Here is a 17,500-nt window from a genome sequence, read left to right as displayed (position 1 = left end):
ACTGGCAGCCTTAACCCTCTTACCCCCCACAAGCACGCCATATGGCAACTGTGGCAAGGAAAAACTCCCATATTCCAGGAAGAAACCTTGAGCAGAACCTGACCTAATAGGGGGAGCCCATCTGCTTCTGGCTGGCTGCGCCCTCCAATAGTAGCAGATGTAGAATAATCTGAAAATGTAGTCTACAGGATAAGATGAGTTAACTAAAAGCTTTCCTGTACAGGTATGTTTTCAGATCTTTTTTAAAAATATTTACTGAACTCGCCTGCTTGATGTACAGAGGCAGGGTGTTCCATAGTTTGGGGGCATAATGGATAAACGCAGCTTCTCCACTTTGTTTGTGGAGCACTTTGGGTACGATTAAAAGATTAGAATTGGATGATCTAAGTTTCCTTTGTGGTTGATAAGATATTAAAAGCTCAGAGATATATGAAGGTGCTATGCCATTCAGAGCTTTGTAAGTAATTAACATAACCTTAAAATCAATTCTATAGGAAATAGGGAGCCAGTGCAGTTCAGCCAACACAGGGGTGATGTGTTCTCTCTTCTTAGTCTTAGTTAAAAGTCTAGCCGCAGAGTTCTGTATGAGTGCCAATTTCTTTAGATGTTTTTTGGGAAGACCAGTGAAAAGTGCATTGCAGTAGTCTAACCTGCTAGTGATAAAGGCGTGAATTAGTTTTTCTGCATCTTGTTGAGTTAAAAAGGGCCGCACTTTGGCAATGTTTCTCAAGTGGAAATAGGCTGTCTGAGTAACTTTACTGATATGGGGCTTAAAACTTAACTCTGCATCTAAGATGACACCGAGGCTTGTTACTTTTGGTTTGACCTGGTGTGCCAAGTTCCCCAGATTACTAAGAATAATATCTCGCTTTAGTTTTGGTCCAACCAGAAGTACCTCTGTTTTGTCATCATTTAGTTTCAAAAAGTTTTTGCTCATCCACTGATTAATGGAGGTTAGGCATGCAGTGAGGGAGCAAAGGCCATCTGGGTTAGTTGGCTCAACAGAAAGATACAATTGGGTATCATCTGCGTAGCTGTGGAAGTTTACATTATGTTGACTTATGACGTTTCCCAATGGAAGCATATATAGAGAAAATAGCAGGGGACCAAGGCAGCTCCCCTGGGCCACACCAAAAGGCAAGTCATGTTTTTCAGATACATGATCTCCTAGACTGATATAAAAATCTCTGCCAGTAATGTAGGTTTGAAACCAGTTTAGAGCATTATCAGAGAGACCCACCCACTTCGCAAGGCGGTGAATTAGGATGCTATGATCAATGGTGTCAAATGCCGCACTCAAATCCAGAAGAATAAGGATTGAGACTTTGTTTGAGTCGGTAGCTAGTCTGAGATCATTGACTATTTTTACTAGAGCCGTTTCTGTGCTGTGATTTGATCTAAAACCTGATTGGAATTTTTCAAGGATACTGTTTTCGTTGAGGAAGGTATTTAACTGATTACAAACAACTTTTTCAAGTACTTTGCTCAAAAACGATAGATTTGATATAGGCCTGTAGTTGCTCAGATTGGTATGGTCAAGATTTGACTTTTTAAGTAAAGGTTTCACAACAGCGGTTTTAAAAGCAGTTGGAAATATACCTGTTTCTAATGAGGTATTTATTACCTTGAGAAAAAAGGGAGCTAAGCCATCATATACTTTTTTGAGGAATGTAGTAGGGATTGGATCTAAAACACATGTTGAGGAGCCGGTTTGAGTTATAATTTTACCAAGCTCAGATTGAGTAATAGTGCTAAAGGACCTTAATTTTGGGGGGCTGTTTTTGGGTGTACTATCAAACATATTACTTGTGTTACCAATAGCCTCCCTTATAGAAATGACTTTGTTTTTGAAGAAGTCTGCAAATTCTTCGCATCTTAGAGAGGATGCCTGACTGAGTGTATCAAAAGGTGTTTGATGCAATAGCCTATCAATGGTAGAGAACAACACCCTAGAGTTTCCACTGTTTTCAGCAATTACCTTAGAGAAGTGGTTCCTCCTCTCATTCCGAATAGCTCTATTATAATTTGCAATTTTTTCTTTTAGAATGGCACGGTGAACCTGTAACTTAGTTTTTCTCCATGTTCTCTCAGCTTTCCTACATGATCTTTTTAGATCATGGATATTTTCGTTCATCCAAGGTGTCAGTTTGCTACAGGGCCTTTTTTTAGTCTTTAAGGGTGCCACTCTGTCAAGCAGAGCGCCTATTTCACGATTGAGAGCCTCTACCATTTGATCAATGGGATGATGTAAAATATCTAAATTTATGGAGTCTATAAGAGCTATGAACTGCTGTTCTGCTCTAATGTCCAAGAGTCGCGATTTGATTGCAATTTCGGGATGAATTTTTGGAGTATGTAGTACAATATTAAAAGATACACAATGATGATCAGACATATTTATATCGTTTACTGATAAGTCTGTGACTTCTATCCCTCTGGAAATGACTAGATCGAGGGTGTTGCCAAGGTTGTGGGTGGGTCCTGTAACATGCTGCTTTAGCTCTAAATTGTCCAACACATTAAGGAACTTACTGGCTTTAGCATCAGTTGTCTTATTGACATGAATATTGAAGTCGCCATTTACAATTATCCGATCATAGCTCGTGATGATGAGCGACATAAGTTCAGAAAACTGGTCGAGAAAGCCAGTCCATAGTTTAGGAGGGCGGTATAAGGTTAATAGAAGTACAGCTGGGTCAGCCTTCAGAGTGAGGGCAATATACTCAAAGGAAGCGAATTCGCCAAAGTTGACTCGTGTGCAACTATATTTGTTTGAGAGAATGGAGGCAATTCCACCACCTCGTTTGCCTTGTCTAATTGAGTGGAAGAAATTATAATTTGGGGGACAAGTCTCAACAAGAACAGCTTCGCTGTCTGAAGTCAGCCAGGTTTCAACAAGAAACAGAAAATCCAATTTTTTTTCACTAATAAAATCATTGATTGCAAAGGTTTTGGTAGTAAGTGCACCTATATTTAGTAAACCCATGTTAGCTGAAAATGCCTCTGGCTTTTGAGGAATATGCTGAGGTATGGAAAGAATATTTGTTAGGTTTCTAGTTTTAAATTTGTCTTTTCTTTTTACTATACGTTGGGTAGAAATCAACGTTGGAATAGAACTATAAGCATAAGTCATGCTATTGCATGACACAGCTTGATCTATGGTAGTAGTATTGTATGTTACCCTGCAGAAAACATTCTCAGACTCATCCACATGTATAATGCCATTCGAATCAATACCTGGGGGGCGTGAATCTGTAATATTTTCTACAGAATGTCAATGTCTCAGTGTGGACGCTATGTTGTCAGAGAGTAGCCTGGCTCCATGTTGGTTTGGGTGGAGACCATCACGCTTCAGCATACTGGGCCTCTCCCAGAACAAGCCCCAGTTGTTGACATAGGGGATGCTTAGGGAAGCGCAGTAGCGTTTGAGCCAGGTGTGGAGATCGAACAGTCTGGACCATCTCTCAGCACCTTTTCTGTAGGTAGGGAGAGGCCCAGAGATGACAAAGCGTTTTTCTGTGCCCATCAGAGTGGTGATGAGAGTTTTGTAGTTTTCCTGCAGTGCTACTGACTGCTTATCTCTGATGTCGTTCGTGCCCACGTGTACGATGATGTTGTTGACCTTGGTGTGGCGGGCCAGGATGCTTGGGAGTTTCTGCTGGATGTCAAGGACCTTGGCACCAGGGAAGCAGTAGACCTTGGAGGGACCGCTACATGATGGGGGAATGCAGAGGTCTCTAACCATGGAACTGCCGATGACCAGGGTGGAGGTTGATGAGGTCCGGGGAGGAGGGGGTCGGGGGGGCGCCGACTTTGAGGAGGGACCAGGATGGTTGTCTCGGGGCTGGAGGGGCTCCTCATCCTCGGTCAGAATGGCATAGCGATTTTCCAGTCGTATAGGTTGGGCTGGGCCTGGGTGCCGTCCGGACCGTCTGCCGTGCTTGTGATGCTTGCTTCTACGCCATGGCTCAGGCTGGTGTGGAGTGGAGCTGGCCAGCAGAGCAGGCTTGGTTCTCAGCAGAGGCCGGGGAGAGGCAACAGGGACAGAAGTTGCATTAGTGCATGGCATGGTTAAAGTATTGGAGGACAGAGTGAAATCAGGGCATCTGGCATTTGTGTGTGTAAGAGAGGTAACGTTACTTACGGAGAGAATGGTGTCGAGGAACTGTTCATCCTTCTCAATCTGATGGAGGGTCGCTATTCTGGCTTCGAGTTCCACTATCTTTCCGCTGAGAAGGACGCATGAGTCGCAGCCTGGTGCACAGCTGAGGGGAGGCATCGTGTCGCGGCGAGGGCTCGCCGGTGTCAACTGTTTTTTAAACGTTTGTTTGCTAGTTGACTAGCAACAGCGATATCGTGCAGTTCCTTGATAACTCGAACACAAGTAGCGGGTAAGTAATCTGAGAAGATCTCACTTTTATATTGAGTCACTAGTTTTGAGAGACGTTAGAAGGAATGTGATGCTTTCTTCTTCCAGATAGCGTTTCCTTGGCCCGGTATTATTTGCAGCCCACGTTTAACGTTAACGTTTGACAGAAAAGTTTGACGATCAAGGTTATAGAGTCCGATAATCCAAAGCCTCGAGCAACAACAGTTTATGCAAGAGTTTGTTCATGAGATATAATCGGTAGCCAGTAAATCCGTAGAAAGTAGATGGTAACAAGGAGATTTAAGATAGATAAGTTTGGAAGTTTAGGTAGTTACATACGGAGCACGCCGACCGGAACCGGAAATGCCTGGTGGACATGGCAGGTTAGATACACACACACACACACACACCTGTACACGCTTAGTCCTGTTATACCGCTGCAGGTTAGATACACACACACACACACACACACACACACACACACACACACACACACACACACACACACACACACACACACCTGTACACGCTTAGTCCTGTTATACCGCTGCAGGTTAGATACACACACACACACACACACACACACACACACCTGTACACGCTTAGTCCTGTTATACCGCTGCAGGTTAGATACACACACACACACACGCGCACACACACACACACACACCTGTACACGCTTAGTCCTGTCATATCGCTACACACAGGATACACACAAAGGATACACACAAACACACACACACACACACACACACACACACACACACACATACACACACACACACACACGCACACACCTGTACACACTTTGTCCTGTCATATCGCTACACACAGGATACACACAAAGGATACACACACACACACACACACACACACACACACACTGACTGGTCTCTCTCCTCTCCCCCATCTCTCTGTAGATCCTGAAGGATAAGGCGTTGACCATGCTGACGGAGGCGGTGCAGGACGGCGTGCAGGCCATGCGTGACCCAGTAGGGGGCAGCGTAGAGTTCCACTTCGTGCCCATCCTCAAGCTCATCAGCACGCTGCTCATCATGGGGGTGTTCGAGGACGAGGACGTCAAGCACATCCTCAAGATGATCGAGCCCAACGTCTTCGGTGAGGAGGCGGAGTCTCACACCGAGGAGGCGGGGCCAGAAGGGGCTGCCCTCAAGGAGGCGGGTCCTGAGCAGAAGGAGCAAGAGGAGGCGCTGGACGAAGGGGTGGGAGAGGAAGAGGAGGAGTTGGAGGAGGAGGAAGAGGAGGAGTTAGATGTGGAGGAGGAGCCTGCGGAGGAGGAGGGAGATGAGGGGCTGGAGGAGAAGACGGACTTGGAAAAAGGGGCGGGGTCTGGGAAAGAGGCGGGGTCAGCGGAGGCGGAGACTAAAGAGGAGGACGGAGTGCATGAAGGTCTGCTGCACATGAAGCTCCCAGAGTCTGTCAAACTACAGGTACACACACACACACACACACACACACACACATACACACACACACACACACACTAAAGATCCCATAGTCAAACTACAGGTACATACTGTACACACACACTCACACAGCAGATGTGCACAGCAGGGTGCACATCTGAGACACACACACACACACACTACTACAGGTTTTTTTATATGATTCATTCCTATCTCCTCTCCCTCCCCCTGTGTGTGTGTGTGGTTGTGTGTGTGTCTCAGATGTGCACCCTGCTGCAGTACTTCTGTGACTGTGAGCTGAGGCATCGCGTGGAGTGCATCATTGCCTTCTCTGACCAGTTTGTGAGTCAGGTGCAGGGCAATCAGAGAATGCGCTACAACGAGCTCATGCAGGCCTTCACCATGAGCGCCGCCGAGACCGCCAGGAAGACCCGCGAGTTCCGCTCACCTCCGCAAGAACAGGTACACACACACACACACACACACACACACACACACACACACACACACACACACTACAGAGATCGCACACAATGTGAGTTTCAAATCAAGTGCTGTATCTTTTGTCATTTGTGTATATTGTCACATTATCATATCATAGCCTTGAGTGTGTGTGTGTGTGTGTGTGTGTGTGTGTGTGTGTGTGTGTGTGTGTGTGTGTGTGTGTGTGTGTGTGTTACTTCCCCCAGGTTAACATGCTGATGAACTTCAAGAACTGTCCAGAGGAGGAGGACTGTCCGGTTCCGGAGGAGGTCCGCCATGACCTGATGAATTTCCACAACGACCTGCTGGCTCACTGCGGTCTGTTTACTCTTCTTTCACACACACACACACACACACACACACACACACACACACACACACACACACACACACGCACACACACTTTTCACACACTCTTCTTCTCCTCTCTGTGTCGCTATGAGAGATCGGCATAACAATGCCAGCCACCATTAGAACCAAATCAGCCACAAGATGAATTACAGCAGGACAGTGACGTGTGAGAACATGAACAATTATTACGGCATCTGATATAGGAGAATTTTCCCACAAGTTAATAGTGTGTCTCCAGTTTTGAAAAACATTTGCTCGGCGCTCGGTTTCTTTAATTTGAAATAGTTTATCTACCAATTTAATGGATTTGAAAGCAAAACCTCTTCATAGAACAAATGATAAATTGAATAATTTGACCTTTGACCCTTTTTCATGTGTCTTCAGATCAATATTCCTCTCATGTTTCTCCAGCCTGTATTCCTCTCATAGTTTTCCATGTTTCTCCAGCTCTGTATTCCTCTCATAGTTTTCCATGTTTCTCCAGCTCTGTATTCCCTCTCATAGTTTTCCATGTTTCTCCAGCTCTGTATTCCTCTCATAGTTTTCCTGACTGTATTTCTATGTCTCCCTCTCTCTTCCCCTCAGTAGTCCACGTCTGTCTCACACACACTCTTTTCCTGCCTCTCCCTCTCTCTCTCTTCCCCTTAGGAGTGCATGTCACACACACACACACACACACACACACACACACACACACACACACACACACACACACACACACACACAGACACACACACACACACACACACACACACTGTTTTCCTGACTCTTTTCCTAACTCCTCTGCCGTGTCTCCCCTGCAGGAGTGCACATAGAGGAGGAGGAGGTGGAGGAGGAGGTGGATAACTCCCTGAGGGGGAGGCTGGTGCGCATGCTGGAGAAGGTCAAGAGTCTCCGCAAAAAGAAGGAGGAGATGGAACCGGAGCTCGAGGAGGAGGCCAAACCCCGTTAGTGCCCGCGACTAATAACACCCACTCAGATTGACATAACGGAAAGATTTAAATTGTATTCTCAAAGATTTAAAGTTATTCTCATTCATGTGACGGAAAGTGCCCACAACTTTTCAAAATCAATTTGAACTTTTAACAGTTAATATTCTGTTGTTGTTTTTTATTGACCCCTTTTTATTGTTTTTTTTTTTTATTTTTATGACCCCTCATAGGGGACCTTAAGGAGCTAACCTTTAAAGAAACGAATAGTGTGTTAGCTGATTTCTGCTAACTTTTAAGGGAATGATTAGCATGCTAGCTGATTTCTGCTAACTTTTAAGGGAATGATTAGCATGCTAGCTGTTGCCTGTGCTCTGTGTTTCCCTTGCAGAGACCCTTCAGGCGCTCATCTCCCACACCATGATCCACTGGGCCCAGGAGTCGTTCATCCAGAACCCAGAGCTGGTGCGCCTCATGTTCAGCCTGCTGCACCGGCAGTATGATGCCCTGGGCGAGCTGATCCGGGCCGTGCCCAAGGCCTACACCATCAACGTGGTGTCTGTGCAGGACACCATGGACCTTCTGGAGTGCCTCAGCCAGATCCGCTCGCTGCTCATCGTCCAGATGGGCCCGGAGGAGGAGCGGCTTATGATCCAGAGCATTGGGTCAGTACTATGCGGGAAGACAGGTGCATTAGCGGGGAGAAACAGAGCATCGGGTTGGCATTGGCAGGGGTCCAGAAGGGTCCAGTAGGCAGGCAGTGGGGTGCTGGTAGCTCATGGATTGGGTTCCCGGCAGAGGACCAGGTGTGACGTGTAACTCCTCTCTCTCTCTCTGCAGGAACATCATGAGCAATAAGGTGTTCTATCAGCACCCCAACCTGATGAGAGCGCTGGGCATGCACGAGACCGTCATGGAGGTCATGGTCAACGTGCTAGGAGGAGGGGACTCCAAGGTAGAGCACACACTCCCTCATTTGGCTAATCAGAGCAGACAATGCTGACATGATGTGCTATTTAAGCTAGCGAGGGACAGGGTTCCTCATTAAGTGCTAGTTATGCTAGAGTGGAGCAGTGTTCCTCATTAAGTGCTAGGTATGCTAGAGTGGGACAGTGTTCCTCATTATGTGCTAAGTATGTTAGAGTGGAACAGTGTTCCTCATTAAGTGCTAGTTATGCTGGTGCTAGGTATGCTAGAGTGGGGCAGTGTTCCTCATTATGTGCTAGTTATGCTGGTGCTAGGTATGCTAGAGTGGGGCAGTGTTCCTCATTAAGTGCTAGGTATGCTAGAGTGGGGCAGTGTTCCTCATTAAGTGCTAGTTATGCTGGTGCTAGGTATGCTAGAGTGGGGCAGTGTTCCTCATTAAGTGCTAGGTATGCTAGAGTGGGACAGTGTTCCTCATTATGTGCTAGTTATGCTGGTGCTAGGTATGCTAGAGTGGGGCAGTGTTCCTCATTAAGTGCTAGGTATGCTAGAGTGGGGCAGTGTTCCTCATTAAGTGCTAGTTATGCTGGTGCTAGGTATGCTAGAGTGGGGCAGTGTTCCTCATTAAGTGCTAGGTATGCTGGTGCTAGGTATGCTAGAGTGGGGCAGGGTTCCTCATTAAGTGGTAGTTATGCTGGTGCTAGGTATGCTAGAGTGGGGCAGTGTTCCTCATTAAGTGCTAGGTATGCTAGAGTGGGGCAGTGTTCCTCATTAAGTGCTAGTTATGCTGGTGCTAGGTATGCTAGAGTGGGACAGTGTTCCTCATTAAGTGCTAGGTATGCTAGAGTGGGACAGTGTTCCTCATTATGTGCTAGGTATGCTAGAGTGGGACAGTGTTCCTCATTAAGTGCTAGTTATGCTGGTGCTAGGTATGCTAGAGTGGGACAGTGTTCCTCATTAAGTGCTAGGTATGCTAGAGTGGGACAGTGTTCCTCATTATGTGCTAGGTATGCTAGAGTGGGACAGTGTTCCTTATTAAGTGCTAGTTATGCTGGTGCTAGGTATGCTAGAGTGGGGCAGTGTTCCTCATTAAGTGCTAGTTATGCTGGTGCTAGGTATGCTAGAGTGGGACAGTGTTCCTCATTATGTGCTAGGTATGCTAGAGTGGGGCAGTGTTCCTCATTAAGTGCTAGGTATGCTAGAGTGGGGCAGTGTTCCTCATTAAGTGCTAGTTATGCTAGAGTGGGGCAGTGTTCCTCATTAAGTGCTAGGTATGCTAGAGTGGGACAGTGTTCCTCATTAAGTGCTAGGTATGCTAGAGTGGGACAGTGTTCCTCATTATGTGCTAGGTATGCTAGAGTGGGGCAGTGTTCCTCATTAAGTGCTAGGTATGCTAGAGTGGGACAGTGTTCCTCATTATGTGCTAGGTATGCTAGAGTGGGACAGTGTTCCTCATTAAGTGCTAGTTATGCTGGTGCTAGGTATGCTAGAGTGGGGCAGTGTTCCTCATTAAGTGCTAGGTATGCTAGAGTGGGACAGTGTTCCTCATTAAGTGCTAGTTATGTTGGAGAGGGAAAGTATTCTCCTGTTAGCATGTGTTAGCAAGGGACAGTAGTATTCATGATCCCATTAAGCTGTCCACTAGAGGTCTGCACAGGATTTTCCATTATTGCAGTGTATTGTTGTGTTCCGGTGGTGATGGTGTTTGTGTCCATTTGCAGGAGATCCGTTTTCCTCGCATGGTGACGAACTGCTGTCGCTTCCTGTGCTACTTCTGTCGGATCAGCCGTCAGAACCAGCGCTCCATGTTCGACCACCTCAGCTACCTGCTGCAGAACAGCGGCATCGGCCTGGGTGGGTGGACACCTCTTCAGCTGCATGCTTTCACGAAACTGCAGACTCTCCAGAATACGCTTTCTAGAGTATATGATGGCGGATAAGATGGATCGAGACACATATTTTCAGTCGCTACCACTAAAAGCGTGTTGGTTACAGAGGAAGGGTTGGTGGCTTTTTAAAGTGTCTGTCTGTGTGGTTGCCGTTCCAGGTGTGCGTGGGTCTACTCCTCTAGACGTGGCGGCCTCCTCCTGCATCGACAACAACGAGCTGGCATTGGCCCTGCAGGAGCAGGACCTGGAGATGGTCAGACCATAATACCATAGTCTGACTAGTTTAAACTGTTTAAACATGAAGCATGTCAGACATCTATTCTCAGCTCTCCTTATCTAAACATGAAACATGATCTAAGATGATCAGACAGCTTTGCTGGGCCCCCGCTATCTAAACATGAAACATGATCTAAGATGATCAGACAGCTTTGCTGGGCCCCCGCTATCTAAACATGAAACATGACCTAAGCTACAAGTAAAAGTACAACAGTCAGATGTCTACTTAAGTAAAAGTACTGAAGTACTTGTTTTTAAAAGTGCTTGAGTGTCAAGAGTACAAGAGTAGCCTACATTTTCTAAATATTGCATTACTACTGCCACAGTGCTTACATTTATGTACAGAAACGTCCTACATGGAGTTATGAAAAATGTTAATGTTAATACCATGGAGAATGTAAAATGAATTGGAAGTAAAATCAAGTCATTTTCATCTTTTTACCATGTTGCCAGCGATGGGCAGTATTTCTAATACATGTATTTAAAATACGTATTTCAAATACAAAATACTATTTTGTAATTGAAACACTTCAAGCAAAAACTATCATTAACTTTTTCAGAAAATTGAAATAGTCTTGCGAGGTGGGGCCACAGATTAGACACATTCCCGGGATGGACCTGCTGCGTCTTCATCCATTGTTTCGTCCATGGTTTCGTCTCTTATCTAAATCTGACCATGGAGTTGACTTTGGCGGAAAGCTGAAGGTGATTGCTAATAGGCTGTCCCAATCAGTGGCGCTTGCACAATCCAATCATGTTTGAGAGGGAAACAACAAATTGAGGGTTTCTGAGATTTTTCTTTTTTCCTTTTTTTTTAGAAGTAGTAACGGGTACTCACGGCTATGGATAGAAATATAGTGGAGTAAAGAGTATAATATTTGCCTCTCAAATGTACTTGAGTAAAGTCATGAGTACTCCCCAAAAATGATACTCGAGTAAAGTACAGATCCCTCAAAATTGTACTCAAGTACTGTACTCAAGTAAATGTACTCCGTTACTGTCCGGCTCTGCCAAACCCACGCCCTTGTACTGTCCTACTGATTCTGACTCCTGTGAGGTTCCCCTGCCCTACTGGACTGGTAGAGTTGTAGCTCATCAGATTCAGCAGACTATGAAACAGAAAAGGTGGGGTTTTGGTGCTAAAAATGTGTGTTAGTTAACATGTTTTTTAATTTTGTAAGGTATCCGATTTAAGTTACTTTAAGTTAATATGGAGAGAGAGATAAGGAGAGAGGCCGTAGGTTACGCTGATTCTATAACAGCTAGCGGAGTGCCTAAAACCCCCCTTAGCTGTTGTAGAATCAGCGTAACCTACGGCCTTGAGTGGCTTATTGCTTTTCTAAAACTGTTACTATAAATACCTGGCAAAGTTTCATAAAGTAAAGGTACAGCAACTAGAAATATAACAAGTTATTGCTAGATAATCATTCTTCCGCCAAGAAATATATTTCCTCTATCTGAATGGTTGCCAAGCAACATCGAGACGCAGCTACTTTAACTTTTGTATCAAGTTGTGGTAGCGCAGTAATACAGAACGGAATGCGGTCAAGGTGTACAGTATGTTTGTGCTGGATTTTACAATGGCATCGAACATGATTCAGCCAATCACAATCAAGGACCGGAACTATCAGTTTTAGAAAGATAAATAGATACTGGTAGATAGATAGTTTATTGATCCCCAAGGGGAAATTCAAGCATTCAAGATATAGCATTTAATGTGGTGTTTAATAGGGCATGTTATGCAGTATAGAGTTGAGTTTGCTCTCACTGCAGGGATGTAGTCATGGTTAATAGGGCATGTTATGCAGTATAGAGTTGAGTGTGCTCTCACTGCAGGGATGGTTAATGGGGCATGTTATGCAGTATAGAGTTGAGTGTGCTCTCACTGCAGGGATGGTTAATAGGGCATGTTATGCAGTATAGAGTTGAGTGTGCAGGCCCTCCTCTCTGCCTCCTCTCGTTGCATGTGTGCTATTTAAAGTAGTGTTTAATAGGGTGTTATGCTGTATAGAGTGTTGCTGACTGTGCCACCTCTCCCTCTCTCTACCAATCTCTTTCTCTCTCTATCCCTCTCTCTCATCCCCTCCATCTCCCTCTCACCCTCCCTCCTTCTCCCTCTCCCTCCTCCTCTCTCTCTCCTCCTCTCCCTCCCTCCCTCTCTCTCCCTCTCTCCACAGGTGGTGAAGTACCTGGCTGGCTGTGGGCTGCAGAGCTGTCCCATGCTGCTGGCCAAAGGCTACCCAGACATCGGCTGGAACCCCTGTGGAGGAGAGAAGTACCTGGACTTCCTGCGCTTCGCTGTGTTTGTCAACGGTACATCTCAGCCGCTTAAGGGCCGTTCACACCGAGAATGATAATTATATTAATAACCCCAAATAAGGACCGTTCTAGATAATATGATTGACAACATCCACACCAGGGATCTACATTAATAGGCTTTAGCAGCTTTGGTGTATGTGTGTGTGTGTGTGTGTGTGTGTGTGTGTGTGTGTGTGTGTGTGTGTGTGTATTTGTGTGTGTGTGTGTGTGTGTGTGTGTGTGTGTGTGTGTGTGTGTGTGTGTGTGTGTGTGTGTGTGTGTGTATGTACGTTTTCATTCATATGTATGGATGTCCTGTAGGGGAGAGTGTGGAGGAGAACGCTAATGTTGTTGTGCGTCTGCTGATTCGTCGGCCCGAGTGCTTTGGCCCCGCCCTGAGAGGGGAGGGGGGTAACGGTCTTCTGGCCGCCATCGAAGAGGCCATCAAGATCTCCGAGGACCCTGCCCGAGATGGACCCTCTGTCAAGAAAGACAGACGCTTCCAAATGTAAGAATTTGGATCTTATTATAAAAGTTTATCTTCTTTTTCTTCTCATGATATTATTATTATTGTTATTATTGTTATTATTACTACTTTTCTACTGTTAGTTCTATGAATGTTTAGTGAATGTTGTATGTGGTTGCATGTTCAGTCATGGCGGCGGTGAGGAGCAGCATGAGGAGAACCGTGTCCACCTGGGCAACGCCGTCATGTCCTTCTACTCAGCGCTCATCGACCTGCTGGGACGCTGCGCCCCGGAGATGCACGTAAGAGAGAGAGAGAGAAGAGAGAGAGAGAGAGAGAGAGAGAGAGAGAGAGAGAGAGAGAGAGAGAGAGAGAGAGAGAGAGAGAGAGAGAGGGAGAGAGGGACAGAGGGAGAGAGGGAGAGAGAGAGGGGGGGGGGGGGGGAGTGGATGGGGAGATAGAGAGAGAGAGAGAGAGAGAGAGAGAGAGAGAAAGGGAGGGAGAGAGGGAGAGAGAGAGAGAGAGAGAGAGGGGGGATGGATGGGAGAGAGAGAGAGAGAGAGAAAGGGAGGGATGGATGGGAGAGAGGGGGAGAGTGGTGGAGAGGGGGGTGAGTGGGAGAGAGGTAGTGAGGGAGGGAGAGAGAGGGCAAAGGAGTGAGAGAGAGAAAGGGAGTGGGAGGCATTTCTATTAACCTTGTGATTTACCCCTGTACTCTGTTCTATTGCCCCTGTGGTTTGCCCCTGTACTCTGTTCTATTGCCCCTGTGGTTTGCCCCTGTACTCTGTTCTATTGCCCCTGTACTCTGTTCTATTGCCCCTGTGGTTTACCCCGTGATGTTCTCCTGCCCACAGTTGATCCAGGCGGGCAAGGGAGAGGCTCTACGTATCCGCGCCATCCTCCGCTCTCTGGTGCCCCTAGAGGACCTGGTAGGCGTCATCAGTCTGTCCGTACAGATACCCGCCTTTGGCAAGGGTGAGACTCTTACACACACACACACACACACACACACACACACACACACACACACACACACACACACACCTATATCACCTGTTAAATGGCAGGCAAACAGGCAGCCTGCTGTTTGGGATCCCACATGTGTGTTCTTGTCCTGCAGACAACTGCATCATCGAGCCCAAGATGTCGGCCAGTTTTGTCCCTGACCACAAGGCGCCCATGGTGCTGTTCCTGGACCGTGTCTACGGCATCGACAACCAGGACTTCCTGCTGCACGTGCTCGAGATCGGCTTCCTGCCGGACATGAGGGCCGCCGCTTCACTCGACACGGTAAAAACGCATGCGCCACTCACACACACACACACACGATATTTCACTCACACATAGTCTCCCACATCGCTCTGTATCCTGACGCAAAACACACACACACACACACACACACACACACACACACACACACACACACACACACACACACAAACACACATGCACTTGCACACATGTCACACACACACACACACGTCACACACACATATACACAAAAGCATACACACACATACAGTATACTCACACAAGCACACACACACACACACTTCTTTACAGTTCAATGTGTCTATCTGTCTTGTTCATTTTGCTTGCTGTTGTTTGGTCCTCCACCCACCAGGCGGCGTTCAGCACCACTGAGATGGCTCTGGCCCTGAACCGGTACCTGTGCTCGGCCGTGCTGCCCCTCATCACCAAGTGTGCGCCGCTGTTCGCCGGCACCCCGGGCCACCGCGCCATCATGATCGACTCCATGCTGCACACCATCTACCGCCTCTCTAGGGGACGCTCTCTCACCAAGGCCCAGCGGGACGTCATCGAGGAGTGCCTCATGTCCCTCTGCAAGTGGGTGCCCCTGCTGGTCATGAAGGGGAACACGCTTTACTGAATGGTTACCACCAGCCATGCTGATGTGACCTCAGCTTCCACATCGACCTGTGTTTGAGTGTAGTACTGTCGTGCCAGGTGTCCCAGGTTCCACTTGATGTGGCTAGTCAGCCCACAGAGCTCTTAGAGACCATCTGTTAAGATTCAAGTTCAGTATGTAAAATTGCTGTTGCACAATTACTCAACATCACCTCAACCAAATCCAACCCCTAATCTTGACCTTAGCAATACATTGTACTTAGCAGTGTCAACAAATAGTTTGTTCATAGTTTGAACATCTGTAGATAGTTTGTAGGCATATATCCAAGTAAAGTGTGACCCCAGATTGAACCCTATAACCTCATTGCCATGGTAACCCAGGTTGCACCATGCCCTATTGCATCATAACCATGGTAACCCAGGTTGCACCATGCCCTAATGCATCATCACCATGGTAACCCAGGTTGCACCATGCCCTAATAATGCATCATAACCATGGTAACCCATGTTGTTGTGTGTTCTAAGGTACCTCCGTCCATCCATGCTGCAGCACCTGTTGAGACGGCTGGTGTTCGACGTGCCCATTCTGAATGAGTATGCCAAGATGCCCCTCAAGGTAACGCTGCCCAAACCCTGCTTTATTACCTCTGAAATGGGACTTGCTATATGCCAGCCGAGATTAAATCATAAAATCACAAAATCTTATCCATCTGAATCTGCTTGTCACCAAACAAAGTGACATAAACCAGAGATGGTTCACCAAAGAATCTTTGCATAACCCTTTCATAACATCGTCTTTTGCCATGCTTACAGCTGCTGACCAATCACTACGAGCGTTGCTGGAAGTACTACTGTTTGCCCAACGGCTGGGCCAACTTTGGGCTGGCATCAGAGGAGGAGTTGCACCTCACCCGCAAACTCTTCTGGGGCATCTTTGAGTCGCTCGCACATAAGGTACAATAATTCCCTCACACATAGTCTCCCACATCCCTCTGTATCCTGACGCAAACACACACACACACACACACACACACACACACACACACACACACACACAGTAATCTTTGAGTTGCTTGTGCAGAAGGTACGATATCTCACTCTCACACACCCTCACATCCCTCTAGCTTCACAACACACACTCACACACACACACACACACACACACACTCACACACACACACACACACACACACACACACACACACTCTCACACACACACTCACACACACACACACACACACACACACACACACACACACACACACTCTCACACACACACTCACACACACACACACACACAGACACACACACACACTCACACACACACAGACACACACACTCACACACACACACGCGCACGCACACACTCACACACACAGTCATCTCCGAGTCACTTAGCCATAAGGTACGCTATCTCAGTCTCACACACAGCACATATCCACACATCCCTCTGTAGCTGTCTGCGAGGCCTGCTAAGGCTCTCATTTCTTATTGTGATCGTTGGGTCTTTACATATCACAGTGCTTTTGTGGGGGGCAGATAGAGTCCAGTCAGTCAGTGAGACTTAAAGTGATTTACAACACTATGGAAATGAGTCTGCACAGCCATGTTATTTGACATCTCATTTATTCTCATACATTTTTTTAATAAAATGTATGTTTAAAGGGACACCAGGCAAGCCTGAGTGCTTTTTCTCTACGAAGCTCCCCCTAGCGTCTGTAGTCTGTACGTGTCGATACGTGTGCGAGCCCTCGCTCGGTCTGAAGCTCTTTTCCTTTTCTTTGCGTCTTCCGTCAAGGGTTTTCGCTGCTTCTTCGCTGGCTCTGCCATTATACACATGTTTGCAACAATTGCTAGCATTTCGTTAGCCTGCCTCTGTTCTGGGGATGCAGGATGTAAACTGATCCTGCTTCTCGAGATGTCTGAGACTTTGTGAGACTGAAGGTCGGCGGGTACGATACACCGAACTTGCAAGTGGCATATTCTTCCTACAGGCAGTAGGGGCGGGCGAGAGAGCCTTCATCTCCTGTAATCGCCCTGTAATGAGTCATTTAACCATATACCGACTTACGAAGATGATTAATTAACACAAAAACTTTGCCTGGTGTCCCTTTAAAATGATAATAAAGCGAGCGAAAAAAACAAGTACTATGTATTATTCATATACAATATTACAACTCTTGTATTGACCTCTCTTATACTGTAGAAAGGCAACACTG

General features: G+C 46.6%; 1 protein-coding gene across 5 annotated transcripts in view; it reads left to right on the top strand.

The window, feature by feature from the left end:
• The window catches only part of ryr1a (ryanodine receptor 1a (skeletal)), a 110,830-nt gene that overhangs the window by 40,117 nt on the left and 53,213 nt on the right, over positions 1 to 17,500 (top strand). For all 5 annotated transcript variants that reach the window (XM_042092435.1, XM_042092434.1, XM_042092433.1 and 2 more), the window contains exons 37-52: positions 5,290 to 5,820; positions 6,058 to 6,258; positions 6,486 to 6,597; positions 7,434 to 7,577; positions 7,951 to 8,224; positions 8,400 to 8,514; positions 10,205 to 10,337; positions 10,531 to 10,625; positions 12,826 to 12,961; positions 13,268 to 13,454; positions 13,600 to 13,714; positions 14,267 to 14,387; positions 14,533 to 14,702; positions 15,037 to 15,260; positions 15,807 to 15,897; positions 16,095 to 16,235. In XM_042092435.1, coding sequence (XP_041948369.1) covers positions 5,290 to 5,820; positions 6,058 to 6,258; positions 6,486 to 6,597; positions 7,434 to 7,577; positions 7,951 to 8,224; positions 8,400 to 8,514; positions 10,205 to 10,337; positions 10,531 to 10,625; positions 12,826 to 12,961; positions 13,268 to 13,454; positions 13,600 to 13,714; positions 14,267 to 14,387; positions 14,533 to 14,702; positions 15,037 to 15,260; positions 15,807 to 15,897; positions 16,095 to 16,235 — 2,790 coding nt within the window. The remainder of the gene's footprint in view (positions 1 to 5,289; positions 5,821 to 6,057; positions 6,259 to 6,485; positions 6,598 to 7,433; positions 7,578 to 7,950; positions 8,225 to 8,399; positions 8,515 to 10,204; positions 10,338 to 10,530; positions 10,626 to 12,825; positions 12,962 to 13,267; positions 13,455 to 13,599; positions 13,715 to 14,266; positions 14,388 to 14,532; positions 14,703 to 15,036; positions 15,261 to 15,806; positions 15,898 to 16,094; positions 16,236 to 17,500) is intronic.

This window comes from Alosa sapidissima, chromosome 5 (assembly GCF_018492685.1).
Source record: "Alosa sapidissima isolate fAloSap1 chromosome 5, fAloSap1.pri, whole genome shotgun sequence".
Taxonomy (NCBI): domain Eukaryota; kingdom Metazoa; phylum Chordata; class Actinopteri; order Clupeiformes; family Clupeidae; genus Alosa; species Alosa sapidissima.
The sequence above is the reverse complement of the archived record's forward strand: the minus strand, read 5'-3'. Positions and strand labels throughout refer to the sequence as shown.